Source organism: Prionailurus bengalensis, chromosome D2, assembly GCF_016509475.1.
Source record: "Prionailurus bengalensis isolate Pbe53 chromosome D2, Fcat_Pben_1.1_paternal_pri, whole genome shotgun sequence".
Taxonomy (NCBI): Eukaryota; Metazoa; Chordata; class Mammalia; order Carnivora; family Felidae; genus Prionailurus; species Prionailurus bengalensis.
The window spans coordinates 36,668,050-36,691,022 of NC_057351.1; the positions used below are offsets into that span (position 1 = coordinate 36,668,050).

The 22,973-nt window shown below is 42.1% G+C and overlaps 1 protein-coding gene across 35 annotated transcripts in view; it reads right to left on the minus strand.

Annotated features, from left to right (window-relative positions):
* The window catches only part of KCNMA1 (potassium calcium-activated channel subfamily M alpha 1), a 733,580-nt gene that overhangs the window by 30,120 nt on the left and 680,487 nt on the right, over nt 1-22,973 (minus strand). For 18 of the 35 annotated variants that reach the window (XM_043596657.1, XM_043596656.1, XM_043596642.1 and 15 more), the window contains 2 exons: nt 10,247-10,360; nt 5,321-5,451 (listed from right to left, as the gene is read on the minus strand). In XM_043596657.1, the coding sequence (XP_043452592.1) occupies nt 5,321-5,451; nt 10,247-10,360 (245 nt within the window). Of the gene's footprint in view, nt 1-5,320; nt 5,452-9,383; nt 9,465-10,246; nt 10,361-22,973 lie in introns of all 35 variants that reach the window. The other 17 variants (XM_043596650.1, XM_043596649.1, XM_043596637.1 and 14 more) reach the window with 1 other exon arrangement.

A 22,973-nucleotide genomic window follows, 5' to 3' on the forward strand; every position in this document is an offset into this window, starting at 1 on the left:
AGAGCTAAAACTGGCACGCTAGTATTCAGACTTCTTTTCCACAGCTACATACTCTTCCCATCCCTCACCCCCAATGTGAGTTCTACCTGGACCCTCCCTAGACAGAAAAGATAAGTCATGAACTAAGAGTCCGACTGCTTGGATCCAGAGCCCAGAACCACCATGTACTGGCTGTGTAACCTTAACCTCTCTGTGCCTCAGTTTCCCTATCTTTAAAATTGGGATCATAACAGTACTACCTTGGCTCAGTTGGTTAAGTTGGTTAAGGTTGAGGGTTCAAAGAAAATGGACATCACATGTTCAACCTCCTGACTCAAAGGACAGGCAAATGGCCAGAAGACCAAGGATGCTCTCTGATGACAGTCGTGAGGGCTCACAAAATTAGAAGCAGGAGGCCTGTAAGTCTGGTTCGGCAGAATGGACAGGCAGGGACCAGTGGCACGAGTAAAACAGGCCTGGTAGAATCCAATGGGGAATAGTGTGGGCTGTAGCTAAGGGGACCATCGCTCAGCTCTAACCAATTGCTGCTTTGTGGGCATCTGGGAATCTGCTTTGTGACTCCAATCAAAATTAGCTGGAAACCCATATTTTATGTGTAATCTTGTAATTTTAAAACATTGGCAGCAGATTCCATTTAAACATTAAAAACCTTTTGGAAATGCAGAACCTGTCTGTGGGATGGGTGTTGCCTGCCTGCTATGTGCTGTTTTGAGACTTCTGTGATAGACCCATCATTACAAGCCAAATATCATCAGTCCAGGTACTCGTGCCAAAATATTGTGCCGTTTCTCTTTCTTTCTTCTCTTAAAATGAGTGCACTAGGATGGCACACTGGACAGAAAAATAATCAGAGGTTACTTCAGAACTCAATTCAGTGATGGATTTGTCCTTCCATCCAGAACACACAGGAAGCAGTGCCCTTAGGAGGATGCCAGTGGCATCCGAAGGAAGAAGCATCCTCTAACCAGGACTGAAGCGTTTAACCCCGGACTTAGAACCTTGCGGAGTGTGACCTTTTGGACGCAGAATACTCACAGTACGGACGACAGCTTCGCCTGTCTGACTGCTTATTGTATGTCCCTCCCCGGTATCCACTATCTTCCAACCATGATGGCCTTCAACTACTCTCTCAGACAAACCAAACCCAGCTCAGCACCACTGTTCAGCCTTTGCCCTGTTCTTTCTTCTGCCTTGGAAAGCTAGTCGCCCTCACCCCCAGGCGCTTTCTTCTTCTGCTTTTTTGGTGTCAGCTTCCAAGTTTTCTGTTAAGATAGCTTTGCTCTGACCATGGTTGCTAACACAGGTCTCTACACCCATGCAAACTATTTTATGTTCTTCAAATCAGTCTTGCCCATTTCATAGTATTCATTTACTACTACTAGCAGTAATGATAGCTGCTGTCACTTACATAGTTATCCCCCACTAGAATGAAAGTTCTAACAACAGGAGGGCAGGGTCTTCCTCTTTCTTCTTCACTACTGAATCCTCAGCATCAAAATAGTGCCTGGCATTTAGTTAAGTGCCCAGTGAAGGCATCGATTAGTAACAATGAATGCATATAGAGCTTGTCATGTGCAAAGCACGGCACTAGTCACTTTACAATCTTAACTCATTTAATTATCTCAACAATTCTGTGAGGAAGGTACTATTATTTTTTTTTGATATTTGTTTATTTTTGACACAGAAAGATAGGGCGTGAGTGGGGGAGGGGTAGAGAGAGAAAGGAAGACACAGAATCCGAAGCAGGCTCCAGGCTCTGAGCTGTCAGAACAGAGCCCAACCCAGGCCTCGAACCCACAAACCGTGAGATCATGACCTGAGCTGAAACCAGACGCTTAACCAACTGAGCCAAGGTAGTACTGTTATGATCCCAATTTTAAAGATAGGGAAACTGAGGCACAGAGAGGTTAAGGTTACACAGCCAGTACATGGTGGTTCTGGGCTCTGGATCCAAGCAGTCGGACTCTTAGTTCATGACTTATCTTTTCTGTCTAGGGAGGGTCCAGGTAGAACTCACATTGGGGGTGAGGGATGGGAAGAGTATGTAGCTGTGGAAAAGAAGTCTGAATACTAGCGTGCCAGTTTTAGCTCTAAATACAAAGAGGCTTCCTTTCATCTTTCTCGTCTGTGTGTGACTGGCAAGCTGGTACCATTCTGAAAAACACATTTCTTATTTTGCGGTCGTCTTCCTAGAGGCATCCACCCACAAGCGTAATTACTCCCTCTCATCATGTGTTTCTGCTGCTGATTAGCAGGAGGCAGCCGTGAGGCCATGTCTGCAACATCCCTATCTGTTCAGGAATGCCTGCGATGAATCAAAACATTACTCTTTTAACAAATGAAGCAGGAAGCAGCAGGAGTTGACTTATGAAGGACAATATTCAGGGGATGTTTGGACACATGATTAAATGGCAATTTGGGGGCTAGAAAAAGGAGATCATGGACATCTGAGGAGGTGTGTGTGTAAACGTCGGCATGCTGCTTGTAAGCGAGTGCCTGGGATGAAGCTTACCTCTGGCTCCCGCTGCTTGGAGAGGCCTCAGTTTCTCAATTTACATTCCTGCCAACCCTCTCAGTTCCTTCTAGTTACTGCCTTGGTTCTTGACTAATCTCCTGGTTTTTCATACATGAGGTAGAATGCAAAGGAATCACAGGTAACATTTTTGTCAACTGGGTCTGAGGAACCCGACTCAATTCAAGACCTCACTGTGCAACTTGTTCGTCCCAGACAATGAAAACCAGGCCTGGAATAACTGGATACGCATTTTGACTAATGATTTGAAAAGTCACTGTCAGTAGATTGGTTAAATATGTCCTGCTTCAGGTTTGTGCACGTTATTGCCCAAAAGATCAGACGCTAGAGCTGAAGTGCCTCTCACGGTTCTGGGCCCTCAACGGATGAAGCTGGTGATGAGTACAATGACAGTTACTAGATTCTTCATACCCTTTTTTCCCAGGATGGAATTCAGAAGGAATGCTGCTGGCAGACCGTAGCATCCATACATGCCTTAGCCACTCTCTCCCAGACACTTCAGTTTGCATTTCAAAGGAGATTAGAGACGGCTTTTTAAAAAAGCTTTGATTTCTCATCTGAGTTTCCAAGAACTGACTCCCTGGTGGTGCTACAGACAGACAGTTGTGCAGCTCAGATCCAGATGTGCCCCCTACCCCGCCCTGTGGCTACCGTGGGCCCCTTCAGTTGTGTAGGGGTGAAGTTCTTTGTTGCTTAAAATCAACTTTATTGGTTTTATCGGTACGAAGGGCTGGCTTCATGGGTGTGTGGCCTGTGCAGTCACCCAGGGTCCAGGTTCAGGAGAGCCCCTCACTTGGCTTAAAGCTCTGCTGTCATCATTTTGAAATTCTTAATAATGTATGAAAAGGTGGGCTTGCTAATTATAGAGCTGGTCTTTCCTGGACTATTCTGAATGTCTGACAGGTAGACACATAAATAATTTTATAAATTTGGATTTTTATAAATTGTTGATAGAGTATTTTGTAGTTCTAGGAAAAAAAATCTACTGTAAACAGTTTCATCATCTCTTAGTGACAACAATCTTCTGTAATCTCTCTAATTAGGATCAGAAGTCAAATGAGATTTCTAAAGAGATGAATTACAGAAATCCGGCTGAAACTGAAGACCATACAGACAATTCGGCACTGTATGAGCGCATCCTGTAGCTTCTATCTTCTGGCTTGCTTAAGGTATTTGCCCAAACTGAGCCCAACATCACTAGCAGGTAGAAAGGTTACGCCTGGAACCAGCAGGCAGTCAGAAAGAAATCACAGGTCCTGGGAAACCAAGAGTACCTTCTCCAGGGACAGTTTTCTCTCCTTCTTGCCTTGGAAAGCTAAGTTATGGCATGATGCCTAGTCAAGCTTAATTCAGATGAATATTGTCTCATAATTATTTTTAAACCCATAATTCTAATTTTTTAAATAAGATGTGCTTGCAGTTGGACCACATTCAGAAATACCGAATAACCTAAATTAGTCTTAAAAAGCTTTATGTTTTTTTCTTTCCTCAAATAGAGGTTCTTCTGGGATCAGCTTTAATGAATAGAGGAGAATAATGCATAATTAGCATATCAGTTGTTTAACACATTCAGGAGAATAGCCTTCTTAAGCACTTTAAGGAATGCATGTGTATAAAAACTCACTGAGCTATGTTTATGGTTTTAATGTGTTCAATAAAACACTTTTTCGTGGATTCCTCAAAGGTCAGTTTTTATCCAGCTTGTGTCTGTATTTTCATAAATTGTGAATTTGAGGGCTCCAAAATAAAGAGGCTTTTCTAATAAATAAAGACATTCGGTGGGAACACTTCACAATCCTCAATAATAACCTATTCTAGTGTCTGCTTTTGCCTTTTCTGGTTCAAGATAGCTTCATGAACCGGGCCTACTTTTAATTGTTATTTGTTTTTAAGTCTCAAAAGTGAAAAAATAATGCCTTGACTGTTTGGTGCATATCAAGTTAGAAAAGAAACCAATGATGCTTTTGACCTCCTGAGCCAGCCCGTCCTCCTCTCTTTGCCACTGCTTCATTCCTTCCTGGCAGCAGAGAACCGGCTAGGCCTGGCCCTCATGCGAGGTCTCCTCCCAGGACTTGCGTTTCAGTGATGGGCAGGGATGGAAGAGACACCCTTGACACCTTGTTCTCTTCCATCTTCTGCTCATATTCAATCTATCTCCAAGTCCTATCAATTTTCCTGACCAACACTACTCAGATGCACCCACTCCCTCCAGCTCCGCCAGCTCTATCCCCGTCCAACCTTTGATAGCCTCATATGCTCAGACTTCCTGCCACCATCTTGTTTCCTAAGCCATCCTCCACACACCAGCCAGGACAATCCTCTTAAAACATAAACCTGATCACATGACTTGCCAGCTTAAAACCACCCTTCAATGCCTCCTCATTTACCTTGAGATAAAAAGCAAAGCCATAAAAATGAGTTTTCTGGTCTTGCAGGTCCAAACTTGCCTCGCCCTCCCCTCTCCCTCTTTCACTGTGGCCCAGCTACACAGGCTTTCTTTGGCCTCCTTAAGATTGTCAGTTTCCCTCACCGCCAGGCCTTTGCATTTGCTTTTCTTCTTCAGGGGATGCTCTTCCCACAAAATCTCCCCTCTTCCTTACCTTCCTCACACTTTCAAGAATTCATAACCAAATATTGTGTTAGTTACACAGCAGTCTAACATCGGTATCCCCTTCTAGACTGCAAGCTTTGCGTGGTCATGCTCTCCCTGGGAGCTCAAGCTCCGGGCCTAGGCTGCTAACGTTGGAGGTCAGAGGTGCTCCAGTCCCATATCCCGCACCCACTCACCGCACTCATGAGCGAGTCCAGGACACTGACTGCAAATGCTGTCCCGCATGCAAATGGCTGCGTGAGGTACAGTTCTGTGTCGGGATCGTCATCATCGTCTTGGTCCAAAAACTGAACATTAGTATCGTTCACTAGAAAAAGTGTAAAATGAGAATTAGCTCCAAAGACCATACACAAACAGTGAAGCCAGAGAAAGAGCAGGCTACTTGTTTAGCAACACTGAAGTCACTGAAAAAGAAAGAAAAGCATGGGAGAAGCTGTAAATGAATCTTGGGGTGGGAGCCAGCAGACTCAATGGACTGCTTCTACGTGACTGTTCAAGTTTCTCAGGCCTGGAGAGCAATGAGTTCAAGCAGCCTTGCTCCCTGGCAGGCTGCCGGAGAACTGCTGGACAGTGCTGGTCAGTCCTTTGGTATGGTTTTAGAATCATGACCGAAGAACACCCTGAAGTGTTTTTCGGTAGCCAAGTCCTTTGAGAGATGAACATATTTCAAGGATGAGTAGCCATGAGTAGCCATGCTGGGATGCTAAGTTTAGCCACAGGAAAAGAAAGCAATTTATTAAGACTGAAGAGCGATAGACTGGGAACACAGCAAAGGCACATAGCAAGGAATTCACCTGCAGGCAGGACCTAGCCCGCCGGGGGTCAGCCTGGGTAGAGCCTGGTGTCCCTAGCCCTGAATCCAGGCACACACTGACAGGCCCTGTCTGACAGACCGGTGACCCCAGGTGGGATGGATTCCTGGCTGTCTCCAGCTGCTTGCTGATACAGACTTGCTGTGCATTCCGAGTTGCATGGGGACGCCCACGTTCTCCCTTTCCCCTTCTAAACAGCTCAATCTTTTATGTGCTTCAGCTAAAGTAGATGCAGCATTTGATGCTGTAGTTCATTTCCATCTGAGGATTCCTCAAGGACTCCTCCGGCAGGCACGTGCAGACTGATTGGCTGTGTCACTGAGATGTCTTTAACTTATTAAAAATTAAATGACAAATTAATTTCCATTCCCATCTTGGCTTCAGAAATTATCAGTTTTGCAGAGCAAGTAATAGGGAAGAAAGTGTGGGGTGGGGGAGGAGATGAGCACTCATGATTTCTGGAATAATTATGGTGCTTTTAGGAAAAGAATAGATGAGGTTTCCTTTTTTTGATTCCTTTCTAAATGTATCAGTTGCTAATTCTCTTTCCTAGAGTTATTGTTTTAATTTTTTTTTCCTGAAAGTTACTTTTTGGGTAACTTTTTTTAACTTTTGTTTGTTTATTGTATGAGGCAGAATAAATGATAATAGGCTAAGAGGCTAGGCATGGAATTATTTTTAAGTGACACCATCTTGTTTCCCTACAGAAAAATTTTAATGGGGGAACATTTTTGCTCAGCAACACTTGAATTACAGGCTAGTGGGTTGAGGTGCAAAATGCAAGATCTGACAAGTCAGCTTTGAATCTGGGCTCTGTATAAACCCTGTACAAGCAAGGCACTTCATCATTCCACGGCGTAGTTTGTCTGTCTGTAAAATGGGAGAAATAATAGCCGCTCTCATGAGGTTGGCAGGAGGCTCCTATAAGATTGTGTTTGGTGAGCCTGGCCCAGGACCTTGATAGACATCAGCTGCTCTCAGGATTGCCTTTCTGAGTCAATGTTCTGTCCACCTCACTACATTATGAAAATTCCCAGCTTCCCTCTGCCTCTCTCGGAAGCAAGTAAGACCTTGCTGAGAGACCCTACTGGGGCCATATGGTAGCTTTTCCTCTCTTCCCTCCATTTACCCAAAAGTATCTTAGAAGCTACAGTATAGGCTTCTTGCTTTGTGGATCAGAAATATGAACTCTGGACAATACTCAGAGGAGTGTGGTTTCAATTACTTAGAATAGCCAAGGACAGCATGTGCACTGACACTCCAAAAGCTATAGCATCTGTTACCTCTTTTCAAGACCACGGGGAACGGGAGGTACTAGACTTGGAGGGGATGTGGCCACAAGTAGGGAGACACGAGTAGATTGTCAGCGAGCCAGGCATTTCAGTCATTGGGAAAGAGCTCCAGGGCAGGAACCAGGGTTCCCTGAAAATCCTGTGTTTTGTTCTGGGATAGTCTCAGAGGGAGAGCAGACAGTGTAATCCAAAGCCTATTTCACAGAACAGTCATTATGTGGATGCTAAGAGGGATTTTTTTTTAATCCCTCCCCAAATGTTGTACAGTTTCCTAGAACTGGAAAGCAGGTGAAATAACTTTAAACAAATTTCCTTCTTGCGGAACTTCTGGGAGCCTTCAATCCACTAACATCAACTGAAACTCTCCAAGTGGGTGAAGACTGGAATATACTACACAGTTTTAAAAACGTGTTTGGTGCTAGCATCCCCTGTGCTTTTTAGAAGGCATTCTACTGGTTGGCATAATGTGGAACGTGACTCAGAACATGAAGGTAAATAGTAGATATGTGTGGGGATGCAGGGAGGCCAAGTGATTGGTGGATGATGGTGTACTTGCAAACGTGGTATGAGCACTAGGAAAACAAGGCTTAAGGCAGAAGGTAAGGATGATGTGAACACATGGAAGGTTCTCTGAGCTCCCAGAAGAGATCTGGTGAGGAACAAAGGCTCAGGAGATTCCATTATGCTAACTGAATGCCTGCATTGTTGCCTCCGATTTGGGCCACCCAGCCTTTTCTTTTCTCTCCTACTAATCACAAATAAAGATATCCTAGTTAGCTGGCGGCACATGAATTCCAAACAGAAAAAGAAATTCCTGGCAGTGATGATGTTGAAGTGCCACTAAAGGTTTCTGAGATGGAGATATCTGGATGAATTTTCCAACCTGCCGTCCCGGCCGCACACGCTCTCTGGGTCTCTTACAACCCTATGGTTCTGAGAAGAGCAATCCCGAAACCCAGGCTTTTAGCCAACTTCTCTAAACATGAAAAAGACACCTCTCCTACTGTTGGAAACAGAAAATAGTGCAATCCTCCTTGACCTGAGTGAATTTGTCCTGATAAATAGCTACGTCTCCAATAATGCAGTGCTGAATGGTGGACAATTTATTCCTTAGTTTCCAGACATCTCACAAGCAAGATTACTGTGTTAAAAGCCTGCTCTCTTATTTTGAAATATATTTGGGGGCCACGAGAATGGCATGTTCGTTTCATTCGTGAGTCATTCGAAGGCAGGTGCTCCCCACCTCTCTATCCACCCCTCTGCAGAGCGGCACTTTTGCTGTCTCTATTTAGAAGATCAATCCCCAGTTCTGAGACCTGTGCTGATGGGTGCCTTTTACAGAGTTATTAACCAAGTCATGGGGAAGTGTGAAGGGCCTGACAAATGTAGTCATGACCAGAACCCTTCATCTTCCCGGTGAGTCCACTCTGAATCTCCCTGAGGCTCTGGGCCGGGCCGGATGGGGGTCAGAGAGCAGGACTGTGCCTCAGTGGTGGCTCACCTCAGCCTTGGCACCCTTCTTGAAATCTTGCCTTTTGTAAGAAAAGGTCCCCTGGGAGCTGGCTGCTTTTTATGGTTTCAGAACCAGAGGTTCTGAGAAAAGGCCTTGTGGTGGGGGGGGAGGAGGGGGGGAAGGCAAATAAAGTCAGAATAAAGGAAAATAAACAGCTGGAGGGAAGGCTCCGTCTTAGGTTTCTTATCTTAAAATTTTTATATTTCTCCTTTGGCTTCTTCTGAGAGCTGTGAAGACATGTCAGTCAAACTGACAGTATGTTGGAAGAGGAATATGAGGGAGAAGGCGGGGAAGCAGGGGGACACATGGAAAAGAAAAAAAGAAAAAAAAGGCCCAGGCCAAAGAAAATGAATTAGAGCAAAGATGCTTTGGAAACAACTGCCAGGTCAGATGGGTGTGATCAAAGGTTTACTGATGCTGTGTGGGGAAAAAATCATTAAGAAAGGCCAGAACAAGACAGTCGATTCCAACCAGAGCCACAAATAAAACACATTCAAAGCAGTGCCATGGGGTAGTCTTTCTGTTACAGCCGGTGAAATAAAAAAACAAGCCGATGATAGTTGGAAACACCAACCACGGAACAAAAGGAGATACTGATGTGAAGGAAAACAGTGCTTCTTACCCAGTTCAGTTATCATTAGAATGTGCGTCCCACTGTTTTTTTCCTGATTGACTGATACCAAAGGCAACTTGCCAGGTTTAGCTAATTGGATACAGCATTTAAGGGTTGGGGAAAGGGAGTGGAGGAAAGTACAGAAAAAGAAGAGAGTGAGGGAATAACAGAGGAAACATTGTAACGTAAAGAGACCCAGCACCTTAGGTGGTTAGTATTGTCTTGGGGGGAAGACACCACTCAGCAGTTTTGTAAATTCACAAATGGTAGGAAAAACTGTCACAGCCAGGTTAAAAGTTGGGTTCCACTGGCCAATAATCATGGCCCTCCAAACCCCATCCTACTTTAGGCCAGAGTGACATTCACTGAAAATGACCTTTAGCTGAGAAGTTCAACCAGGATAGATTAAATGGAGGGTTATTACACATTAGCCCAACGCCTGCACCCAGTTCTCAAAATGGGTTTGGCTTAGTGCTGAGGCTTTGTACCTCAGTGGGAGGGCTCTGATTGTGGGAGCTGTCTTGAGGTGCTTCCAGTGAAAATCACCAGGCAGAGTCCATGGATTATGCCTTTCCTCCTTTCCTCCTCCTTCCCTAATTTATGCCCCAATCTCAAATCCATCATCTCAAACTGCTTTGAGAATAGTGACCAGCACGAAGGAAACTGTCTATTCTTCTCAGAGGAAAGATAGATCAGTTTTCCTTTTAGTAATCTGTCACATTGCTACTCATACCTTTCTCCACCTCCCCCCAAACAAGCCCTACTAGAGCCCACTATGCTGAAGGAGCTAAGAAACAGGACAACTTCCTCATATCCTACATGGTTGGAAAAGAGAACAAAAAAATCTACCCAAAGCTGACTTTCACCCCTACCTAGTTCAGTGATGATAGGGATGTTGACCCCAGTCGTGATGGATGGTTGGCGTAACATCCCGTGCACTGGGCTGTTATCTGGAGAGGATCTGTCCATTCCTGGAGGTGTGAACCCTAGTGAAAAAGAAAGAGAAGGAAGAAAAGCTTGGGAATAATATGAATATTATGTATATACATAATAAAAAAAGTAGCTTATGTTTTATTTACAGGTCAACAATTAGCACTCCCAGGATAAGCTCTGATGTGTTGCTTTCATGAAGCACAAAGTAGGAGGCCATTATAAATAATTCTAACCTGCCTTATAGTTCCCAAAAAATGAGTCTCTACACCAATTACTGATCTTGCTCATAGATTTTTGTTCCCCTCTCCCTCTAGGCAGACACGAAGACTGTACTCTGTGCTTCTGTGTGACACAGGAGATGCTTTGGCCCATGAAAAGTGAACAGAACAATGTACACCATCACTTCTGTTACAAATATTTGACTTGACTTTCTGCCTCTTTTTCCAGACTGTGGCAACCATGGGAATACGGGTTACTATGGAGATGAAGGCTGGCCAGCAGCCCTGGACAGTAACCTAGACCCAAAAGCATTCGGAGTGAGTGAAAAGGTGATCTGTGTTGCTTTAAGACACCAGGGTTTGTGTGGTTGTTGTTACCACAGCATAACCTAACCCATCCTGACTATTATCTTAAACCAACTGATTACTTATTCTCTTGCCAGTGAGTGACTCAAGCCAGGGTTTTTGATAGGTTCTGGCCAAAGGGAAATGGGAGGAAATTTGTCGGGGACTTTTAGGAAGTGTTTCTTTGCTATTAAAAAGAGTCACATACAAAGAGATTCTCTTTTAATTCACTAGACATTGCTCTGGTACCTGTAGTGCCTAGAACTATCCTTGCAACAAGGATGGGCACCAGCTGAGGACCAACTAAATGACATTGGCTGAACTGAATGATGGACAGCCTTAATGATAGAAAGAAATATCCTTGAGTTCCCAAATTAACCAGCCCTAGAGCCAAAACCAATTGACCTCAGGATTCTTACTACGTGAGACTTTATACACAGTATACACAAATGAGATTTTAATATACAATATGATAATGAGATTATGTATATATTTTATATATAATAATTATATATAATATTTATGTATATATATGCATATATATACACACACACATATATATATATACACACACACACATATATATATAAAATTTCTTATGGTAAAATATCCTGAGGTAGGGTAGATTGGTTTTGTATATACACTCACTCACGCACACACACACACACACACACACACACACAATTTAAGATCCTGACTTTCTTATAACATTTTCTTTTCTTTAGTTTACTTCATTGTAAGAATATAGTACATAAGACACATAACATACCAAATGTAGGTTAATCGATTATTTATGCTATCAGTAAGGCTTTCAGTCAACAATAGGCTATTAGTAGTTAAGTTTTTGGGGACTCATAAGTTACACAGGATTTTCAACTGTGCAGGGGGGCTGGCACCCCTAAACTTCCTTCATTGTTCAAAGGTCAATTGTACATATTTTTTCCTTTTTGTTTAAGCCAAAAATGAGGGATTTGGTTTTGTTTTGTTTTTACTTGCAGCAGAAATCATCCTGACGGCTGCATATGCCACGAGCTTATAGTGGACCCTTGAACCTCCCAGCGTGCCTAACACAGACTTCATAAGGTAAACATGGGCACAGTAAATTGGAAAGTAGCCTACTTGGTTTCTGATTTTTGCAGTTTGAGCTTCTCAGACCCAAATCCCAAGTACATACAAGAATGAGCCTGGCCTATGGGGCGCCTGGGTGGCGCAGTCGGTTAAGCTTCCGACTTCAGCCAGGTCACGATCTCGCGGTCTGTGAGTTCGAGCCCCGCATCGGGCTCTGGGCTGATGGCTCAGAGCCTGGAGCCTGTTTCCGATTCTGTGTCTCCCTCTCTCTCTGCCCCTCCCCCGTTCATGCTCTGTCTCTCTCTGTCCCAAAAATAAAATAAACGTTGAAAAAAAAATTTTTTTTAAAAATTAAAAAAAAAAAAAAAGAATGAGCCTGGCCTAACCATAAGTTCAAATTTAGTGAGGGTGAGAAATCATCCCAGCTAGGCTTAATGGCTGCCTCTTTAAGGATGTGCATAGAGACCTATAAACCTGAGACATTTATTTACCTCAATATATTCATTTGGTGAAAATTAATTTTATCAAGTAAAACACCTGGTAAGTGGTACCAAGAGCTCCATGCTGGTTGTTGAGACCCAATCTCCTCCCCAACCTTACAGGACAGGCAGATAGACGTTCACATTTTCTTTGGTTTCTCTTCTTTGCCCTTGGTGGATTGGCTATACAGACTTATCAATGAATTAGGGGCTTATAGATACAGAGTCACTTGCTAAGTTCCCAAGGACAAAATTCCAAAAAGATTGTGTGGCAAGATGCCCAACTTACTCTCCAGGAACGTAGCAAGGTTGGATTCACTCTGGTTTATGGTATGTGTGAAGCTCTATCTATCAGGAATGAAATGACAGGTGCTCAATAATTGCCTGTTGTTTTGGAGGTGCATAATGCATGAAATGCCAGAAAAATATGAAAGGGTTTTTTCCTATTTTCTGCTCGCTCGTGTATAAATTTTACACTGTGGAATGCCATACTTTCAGAAGGGAAAAAAAAAGTTTTATTTACTCTTCATTCTCTGATTGCACTTAATTTTATTCTCTGTGTTGATAGACTGTGCACAGGGGAAGTAATTTCAAGTGACAATGCAGTGTCCATCTTTCTAAACTTTGGAATGCGTGTTTTTCAGCCAACCACATCACCGAGAACATGCATTTTAAAGGCTAGTTGTTTTCTTCCCCAGAATAGCGACGGGGAAAACTAAACTGTTTTCATCAGAAGTTTCATTCAAAAGCATGAAAAACTGCAAGTGGCAGCTGTGCGGATTCAGTGGATGTGACGTTTTTGAATTTCTTCAACTTGACAAGTAAACACTTTAAATCGGTAATGCTATATGCATAATACATGGCCTGTATTTTGACATCCATCATCAAATGCTGACTTGAGAAAATACGGGTTTGTACGTCAAGGAATAGCACCCATAAAACAGGGAGAAATGCAGGTCACACGGTATTAGGAAAACTGTATTTCATTACAGAACCTGCAACAAGCCAAAGCATCCTTTTATTCTATCTTATTTAAAGATTCCATTTTCAGCTGTGAAAAGACTCAACTCCTTTGCATGAAACCTTCATTTAGAAATGACATGCTTGCCTCATAGGCCTATTCCATTTTGCTTTCATATTCCATTTTCCCCTTCAGTCGCCAAGACTGGTTCCATTAGCATCTGCAACTGACAAACTATGGTGGGTATCCAAAGACATCTCTCCATTAAAAGTCCTTCTCTCTCCTATGCATAACCCCAAGAACAGGGTGTTTTTGTTGGCAAGAAAACTTCAGCAACGATAATGTCTCTTTTTCTTTTGCTAGTTTTATAGCCACACATTTTTGAAAGCAAAAAGCAAAGACAAAAGAAACAGATTTCATCTTTTTCCTGTTCCTTTCCTGTAGAGTTGTGTTGAAGATAAACAGAATTCATTAACATTGTTCTCTCAGAGGTCCTAATATGGGAAAATTGTGGTTTGAAATGGCAGGACTGACCCAGATTCCCTAAATGACCTTGGAGAAAAGAGTAATTCAGACACCTTCCTTCAGAAGAGATGAGGCAATCCGGCCCTTAATGACATTTGATGGCATCTACCCCATTCATCATAGCAGCAGTTGATAAAGGGACAGGTCCAAATTGTGTCCACGTTTCTTGATTGTCTTGCTCCCCACCATTACTGTTTGCTGCAGTGGATACATCTTTGGTTGAACTTGAAGTCTCTCTCCATAAAACAGTGCTCCAGTTATGCATGTGAACGTGCTGGCACATGGAACCTACTCCAGGGATCATAATCTACACCTGGAGAAGAGTGAAACTGGCAAACTCTCCTTTCATTAGTTAAACTAACACTTGTGAAATTAATTTTAGAAACCAGCACTTATTTTGCCAGAAGAGGTGACTAAGAATATTGGCATCAGAGAGATAGGATGAGAAGTTCTCAACCAGGAAAGGATTCGAGTTCAATCACCTACAGCCCATGCTCTTACCAAGATGGTCTTCTGATTCTTTAGATGTGCCCCCATTCTCTCTGTTAAGCATGGCCACAAGAGGCAAGTTTGAGGCTACAAATGACTTCCAAAGATTACCTGATCTCCTAAAATTGAAGGCCCTTCCCCATTCTAATCCTCAGGGCCAGATGTAAGGGCCTTATGTTACCTTTCCATTCTTTTGGCATTAGGCATAAATGGGACCAACATTGCCCCTCTGCTAAACATGCTCACTTCACATGCTGTATGAGAACTTTAGCCCAGAGACTGGGTTTTCCATCTTTTTAAAACTTTCCCAGATCAAGCCATACAGAGAAAGACAGATACCATATGTGTTCACTCTTATGCGGATCCTGAGAAACTTAACAGGAGCCCATGGGGGAGGGGAAGGAAAAAAAAAAAAAGAGGTTAGAGTGGGAGAGAGCCAAAGCATAAGAGACTCTTAAAAACTGAGAACAAACTAAGGGTTGATGGGGGGGAAGGGAGGGGGAGGGTAGGTGATGGGCATTGAAGAGGGCATCTTTTGGGATGAGCACTGGGTGTTGTATGGAAACCAATTTGACAATAAATTTCATATATTAAAAAAAATAAATAAATAAAACTTTCCCAGATCGTCTTTGGAATTCCTGGCCTGTAGACAAGAAACAGTGTGGAACAGTTAAAAGTATGGACTTTGAAGTCAGATGTCTTGGGTTCAAGTACTGACTCATCTACTTATGAGCCACATAACTGTGAGCATAGCTCTGACTCTCTGTAAGCCTCTGTTTCATTGTATATACACTGGAAGTGTCTCCTACATAGGGCAATTAGAAGGATAAAATGAAATAGTGTATTAAAAACACTTAGTATAATGTCTAGTATAAAGCAAGTACTCAAACACTGGACAACTGATGTTACTGTTTCACTGGGTACACAATAAATATTTGTGGATAGGTGCAGCATCCATTGCCCCTTGTTCCCTATGGATAAAGAATTGAGGAAGCTTTTGACATATTTTCTAGAAAGAATTTTCACATAGAGAAAACCATAGAAAAGTAATGGGAAGGCAATGAGCAGTGTGAATACATTTTGGTAGAAATAATCAGATGAATTCAGTGATAAAAATGAATTCCAATATATCTAAGGAATGAAGATTTTGTGTATGGATGGTTAGGATTTTTTTAATTTTTTTATTAAAAAAATTTTTTTTGTTAACGTTTATTCATTTTTGAGAGACAGAGCATGAGTGGGGGAGGGGCAGAGAGAGAGGGAGACACAGAATCTGAAGCAGGCTCCAGGTTCTGAGCTGTCAGCACAGAACTCGACGCGGGTCTCCAACTCACGAACTGCGAGATCATGACCTGAACCAAAGTCGGATGCTCAACCAACTGAGCCACCCAGGCACCCTGGTTAGGATTTTTTTTTTAAGTATGGGGAAAACTGGGGGCTAGTTGATAAGAAAGACTAGGAAAGTTTCTTAACTCCTTATAGCAACTGTAGAATCTCTCTGGAGACTTCTTTTTCCAGATGTAATCTCCCACTTATTTTTTATTTATGTTTATATATTTTTTAGTTTTAGAGAGAGAGAACACAAGCAGGAGTGAGGGGCAGAGGGAGACAGAAAGAGGGAAGAGAGAGAGAGAGAGAGAGAGAGAATCTTAATCAGGCTCCACACTCATCATGGAGCTCCACACAGGGCTTGATCCCATGACCCTGGGATCATGACAGGAGTCAGATGCTCAACCAACTGAGCCATCCAGGTGCCCCTCCCACTTTTCTTAATTATTTAGGGATATAAACTCCTCTCTTGAGTTCTAAGGCTCCTAAAATGGCTTTTGCTACTCTCTGCTTTCTTTTCCAGTATTTGTGTTCCTAACCATATGTGCTACTGTTACATTCAGATGAACAGAATCAGCAGCGTGTGATGTTCTTTTCGTGTTACTAATTATTCCAGGAGCTGGCAGCACTCAGCCCCTGCCAGGGAAGTTATCTTAAGTAATTTAAGTGACATTTAGTTAAATTAGACAAGGCCATTTCAGTTAGGGTGGCTTCCAGTTAAAGAATTTAACAAACATTTGGGCTATTCCTAAGAAGCACAAGAAGAAGAGACAGAAAGGGGATAAAAAGGAGATCACCCAGGTGTCATTTTAAAAATCAATTGTTTTGGGTACCTGCTGCATGCATGCATCTATGTGCAGCATCCAAGAGACACCATGTGGTTGTAGGGGAAAAAAAAAAAGCTGTGGCTCAGACAAGATCTACCATAGGGAATGCTAGAAATGGGTGGGATTCCAGGATAATGCAGAGGTGAGTGCATTAGAAAATGAGAAAAGCCTCAACATCACTGTCTATATGGAACTCAAAACAAAGTTCTAGATTTAGACTGATTAAGATAACTAGGCATGAAGAAAATAAGTTTCAAAAGAACCTCAAGAAAAAAAAAAAGCCAACATTTGAGTGCTTACTATATTCTAAACTCTATTCATGGAGTAACTTTAGTTCTCAAAACCATCTTATGTAGATAAAACTATTTGGCAGACGAAGAAACCGAAGCACAGAGAAGGTAAGTAATCAGCCCTGGGGCACACATCTAGGAATTAGCAGATCTCACATTTGCACCCAAGGGAATTGAAATGAAATGCCATGACTCACAATATGTGTTATAGCTGCACTAAGAGCTTTTCATGGGCCACCTCATTTATTCCTCTGAACAACCCTATGAATGTAGGCACTGTTAACATCCCCGTTTTGTAGATAAGGAAAATAAGATTCAGAACAGTCCAAGAACTTCCTCAAACACAACCAGTTGAGAAATGGAGGCTCTGGGAGTTGAGCCAGGCAGTCTGACATCACAGCCCATGGATAACCATGCCCATGTTGCCTTCTCCCTGTGTGAGATGCTCCCTCCTTCTCAGGGGCTGATCCAGGCAGGTAAGTTGGAGGCCCGAGCCAGTCGTACTCTTTTGCTGTTTTCACTTTTAAACAATAGCAGATAACAACTGGGACCCATTGTAGTTATGCTTAACTTGCTTTGGTACAGTAGCATGCACAATTCGGTACATATAATAAATGCTTTATTACAGTCCTTTTCCATGGGGGAAAACACAAAGTACTTTCTAAATCTCCCCTACTTAAATCCCCAAGCCTTTCCAGGGAGAGAGAGATGGAAATTCTTATCAATCACCTCCCCTAGAATAGATGGGAGAAATGAAGGTAAGTGCCTCTCCCGCCCCCATAGATTTAACATAAAGGAATTGGTTCAAATGGTGGGCCAAATTATCTTTTATTGTGTGCATATAAATGATGGTTAGAAATCCATATGCTACGTTAAACTAGGGAAATAAATTAGGCCAAGTCATCTAGGTTTGCTGAGACAGGTATTCAATATGAAGTTGTAAAAGGAAAAGACCACCGTTAAAAATGATCTATAAAGACATGTTAAAATCAAGAGAAACATCTCATATGACATCATCTATGAGATGAATTAAATTTCCTGTTAATGCCAGGCAAAAAAAAAAAGAAAAAAAATCCCAAAGTGAAATGTCAGATGAAGTGAAGATCAATAAAAATATTTTGATAAGTAAATGCAACAATGCTATTTAACACATGATTGGCAACTGTTGAAACATAAATTATCCAAATTTCCCATTGCTGCTTATGGGAAAATTATGCAGATTAGAACTTGATTAGGCTTATATCATGAGACTCAATTTGGACTTTTAATCTATTAAGCTCCAATAAATGAGGCATCTGAATAGCTCCCCTGAGCAAGAACAGTAATAGCCACAGCAGTGATTTTGCAGGATGTATTCCAACAAATTCTTCAGCAGCTGAAGTCAAGAAAATTCCACCTACAGAAGCACAATTGCTTTCTAACTTGTAGGGGGAAAATCTACATGCCTAGGCTTGATTTGGAAGATAGATTTTTGGAAAAGTCTGCAAGAGCAACCTGTCCAGAGAAAGCCTCAGTTTAACCTTGCAACAGGGTTTCCCACAAAGTTGGAGTCCTAGAGTCATGAAGACCAGGCAGCTGACCAGTGTTGACGCAATAAAAAACAATGATTTACTAAGGCGGCATCTTCTGACCCTGTCCGAAGGGTACTCCCACCCTTACTTTGCGCTTCGGAGCCTGAGGTGTGCTAGCCCGAGACAGGGCGCTGGAGGGCAATGTTGGGGAGCTGCGGGGATGGGGGGGAAATTTCAACCAAAAACTCACGTGCTTGGAGTCGATTGGGTCTCCTTTGCCTCTTTACCAATCGCTCTATGCTAGAGATTCAAGAGCTTTAGAAATCCTCTAATCAATCTCTCCATTTCAGAGATGAAGAAACCAAGGCTCAGAGCAAAGAAGTTACTGTGCCCAAGGTCACAGAACCAGTTGGTGGCAGAAGAAGGACAGTTGATTATCTGCTCTCTTCCAAGTCCTTCTCCACATAAGGAACCCATTCCACAGTGTTTGGTGGGGAGAGGGAGAGGGCAACCCTGTCCCCAGCCTGGCACAGAAGTGACAACATGAAGCCAGACAGTGTGACTTCACAGGCCCATCATCCTGGGGACACAGCTGGTTTAAGATGAACCTGTCCCCCGAGCTGGGGCCAAGCCATGTTCTCCCCATCTCTCCCTGATGTAAAAGATGTTAAAGATGTTGTGGTTGCAAAGCCAGAAGGAGGTAAGTATGGGGCTGTGGGTGACCATTTAGCCCACCATGGGGCAAATGAGTCAAGAGGGGAAGAGGATGAGACAGAGTTCTGACATCACTCAAGCTCATGGGCTCACATGTCTGAAGCCATGGGCACCTCAGTTCTATGACTCCCTTTTTATTTAAGCCTTTTTGAGTTGAACCTCTATGTTTTCCAACCAAAATGCTCCAAATGGTACAGTACCCAAATATCTGTTTGCATGGTGAAATAGCTCATGCATGTCTGATGTTGTATTAAAACAAATGGTTGTATCTTTCTTTATTCAAGCTTTCCTTTTCACTTCCAGTAACCAAGCACAAGACGTGGGTCAGCGTCACCCTCCATTTCCTCTATTCACAGTAAGTGACATTGATATTTTTAACAGTACTTTTTTCTAGAGACCGTATTCAATGAATGCCTTGGGCAGTTGGCTCACCCATTGTGTAAAATACCTCACTTTTTTTAGAGTTTGTGTTTTGGGTCTGAATCAAACCAAAGCAGACTAAACCAACCAACCAACCAACCAACCCACGTTCTCATAGCTGTTTGCTCATTAAGTTTCATTATGCAGACAATTTCTTTTTAAAATAAGCCTAAAGAGCTTACTGTTTCCAGTATCTATCTCTCAAAGGAAAGAGGGAAGGAAGGAAGGAAGGAAGGAAGGAAGGAAGGAAGGAAGGAAGGAAGGGAGGAGGGAAGTAGAGAGGGAGGGGAAAAAATTAGTCACAACTCAAACACAACTAAGACCACAGATTTGGAAATAAATCTAAGATTCATATGGTCTAATGTCTTCACTTGCCCCTGAGCTCATAGTGTCATAGTGAATTTTCCACAACTTCTCAATTGCTTTTTACCCTCTCTGAATTCATCTTACAACTTAAAAATAAGATTAACTTTGGCGATACGAATCAAATGAGTTAAAATTTTATGTGCCCTTTGGCCTAAGCAATTTCACTTCTAAAAATATGCACATACAGCCATAATTTCTTCACATTAAAGATCTGGTTACAACAGTCTTCATTTGTGGTTATTAAGTAACAATGTTAAGTTGAAAACAATAGGCATGTTCAGTATTAGGAAACTGATTATGAGAAGTATGATCCACTAAACATAGAGCAGAAAAATATTTACTAACATAGAAAATGGTCATAGTAAAATATTTATGGAAAAACACAGGTCATATACTAATATATACGATCCCTTTTTGAGGGGGGAAATATTCATATCTACAGAAGCAAGACTAGTATGTCAATACTAATATGTCCAAGTGGTAAAGTATGAAGAATGTGTGTTTTCTTCTTTTTGCTTAGATGTAGTTGCTAAAGTTTCTTAAATGGATATATTTTATTTGTGCAATGAGAAAAAATGATCAATTGATAATTATCAAAATTATAGATTGATAAAAGAAAAGAGCTTGAAACCTTAAAACTTCATGTGATCTTTATGAGTTGAGAGCAGCTGGCTGGATATGGTAGATGGACTCATCCTGTTGAGCGACACAGATCCTAAATGTTATTTTTGAGATCCTCAGTTTGAGGAAACGGAGGTTCTGGGGTGGAAATAACAAGTTGAAGTTTACACATTAAAAAGCGAGTCTTCAAGGATCCCGTTTTCTGCTATGCCAACCTCCAATCACTTTACAAGAGCCACTCAAACTCAGAGAAAGGATGGCTAATACTCACGGGGCTCTAAAGAGCACGGGACTCATGGTCAAGGTGAGGAACAGTCAGAACTGGTTTCCATCACAGAGGAAACTGTGTTTCCAACACAGTGGCACCTGATGATTCTCATCCCTGCTCCCACCAAGACTCACTCACTTCAGAAATGCCGTCTCCTCTCTTCTCTCCCAATCCAGCTCCCACCCCTCCTTCACCTCCTCCAGGGAGCCTGCCTTGACTAACTTCTCTCCCCCCTTCAGATACTTCCTGAAGATGCCTTTTCGGTACTTTTCCCATTTTCTTTATTTATTATTTTAAACTGAGCAAATAAATCACTAGTAATTATGAACTAATCACTACATTCTAATGTTTAAATGTTTTTTAAGTGTCTTCAATGTGTCCTATTTTTAGTCTTCCTACTTATCAGATTCTTCATTTCAATATGGCATGGACTATGTCAGCCTTTTCTTTATTACTATTATTAATTCCTAATTCCTATTCTGGACCCTCCCTCTTTGCTGCCACCACAATAGGTCAAAGGCTGTTTTGCCACTAATATAGGGTTCCCTCTTTCATGCCGGATCCTGTTTCTAGTAAACGAGATGTGTGCTATGCCAGGGAAAAGGTAGACGTATACATTGTGAGACAGTGATATGCAGCGGATACTAATAAAACACACAGAAACCTCCTCTGTGTTTTCTCATTTTGTTTCCATTACATCAATTTTTTTCTCCCCCTTTTGTGAGCATTAATCAAAGAAATGCAAAGAGCTCATTAAAGTGATAGATTGACTGAAAATGTAACCACCTTTACATTATAAACAGTTTCTTTATGTTCTCAATGCTATGGGCTTTGTTTTTCAGCATTTGTCATGTAGTTCAAGTGTCCGTTTACTTTTAAAACGCCAAATGCCAAATGGGCCCCAGTTGTTTGGTTTAATGGGAACCAATGGCCAGCATAGCAAAAACCAGAGCTAGGAAATCACAGGCAAACTAAAACATCCGTATCTTAAGAGCACAGAAAATTAAGGAGCTGTAAGAGATGGCTTTGCCAAGTGATCCAAGGCAACACAGTTCAGGAAAAGCAGAATCCCATCTCTGGCAACTTTCTCTGTCAGAGACAGCTGTCTCTGAAAGGTTCTCAAGACAGGACGCCTGGCCTGAGAGAACAGCCCACGTTCTAAACATTTGAAAGTCCTTTGAAAGAAAGCACAGTAAACTTTTTTCTTTTAAGTTTTAAAGGCTTTCCTGCATACAAGTTCAGGCTGGCAGATGAATATGTAACTAGGATCAGGTATTCCCAATCCACACCAATCTTCACTAAAGAAGACGTTGATTGGTGCTAATTTGATTTTGAAAAGTCATTTACACCATGATCAATATCCCTTGACCATAATCTGAAATGAACCATAACGCTGTGGTTGAAAACTTGAATTCTGGAGCTAGACTGCGTTCGTGTGAGTGCTACCTTGTTCAGTTTCTAGTTTGTGATTTGGGGAAATTTTCTTAAATTCTGTGTCTCAGTCTGTTCATCTGTAAAGTGGGAGAGTAGTACGTCATGAAGATTAAATAAGTTAAATAATACAGGTAAATTGCTTACAAGAGTGCCTGGAACAGAGTAAGCACTTTATGAATACTAACTTTGATGATGATGATGATGATGAATGTCGTCAACAATAGGTTGGTAATGCTGACAAAGAAATGGACAGGGAATCGAAGGTCAATCCTTAACTCCCTATGAGAACTTAGAAGGACTCAGTGTTTTATCTAAACTTGGTTTTCCCTTCTGTAAATTTGAGGCAGATAAGGCAATGCCCAATCCCTTCTGGTTCTCAAAAACTATCATCCTAATTCTGAGGGCACTGTATATGACAATGGAACCATGATAACTCTGGGTTTAATCCCTTGGTATTCAGGAATGACTGCAGAGTCATTCATGGGTTTTTAAAAAAGATGTTTTTATTCGGTTTTGAGAAAGACAGAGAGAGCAGAGGAGGGGCAGAGAGAGAGGGAGACAGAGGATCTGAAGCAGGCTCTGTGCTGTCAGCAGAGATCCTGATGTGGGGCTCAAACTCACGAACCATGAGATCATGACCTGAGCTGAAGTTGGACACTTAACAGACTGAGCCACCAGGCACCCCCATGGGGTTGTTTTTTTAAGGATGCGGAAGACATGAGCCTTTTCTTCCAGTATCCTAGCACACAGTCCGTTAGCAACAAACATACTGACAGATGCATACAAGAGACACACACTAAG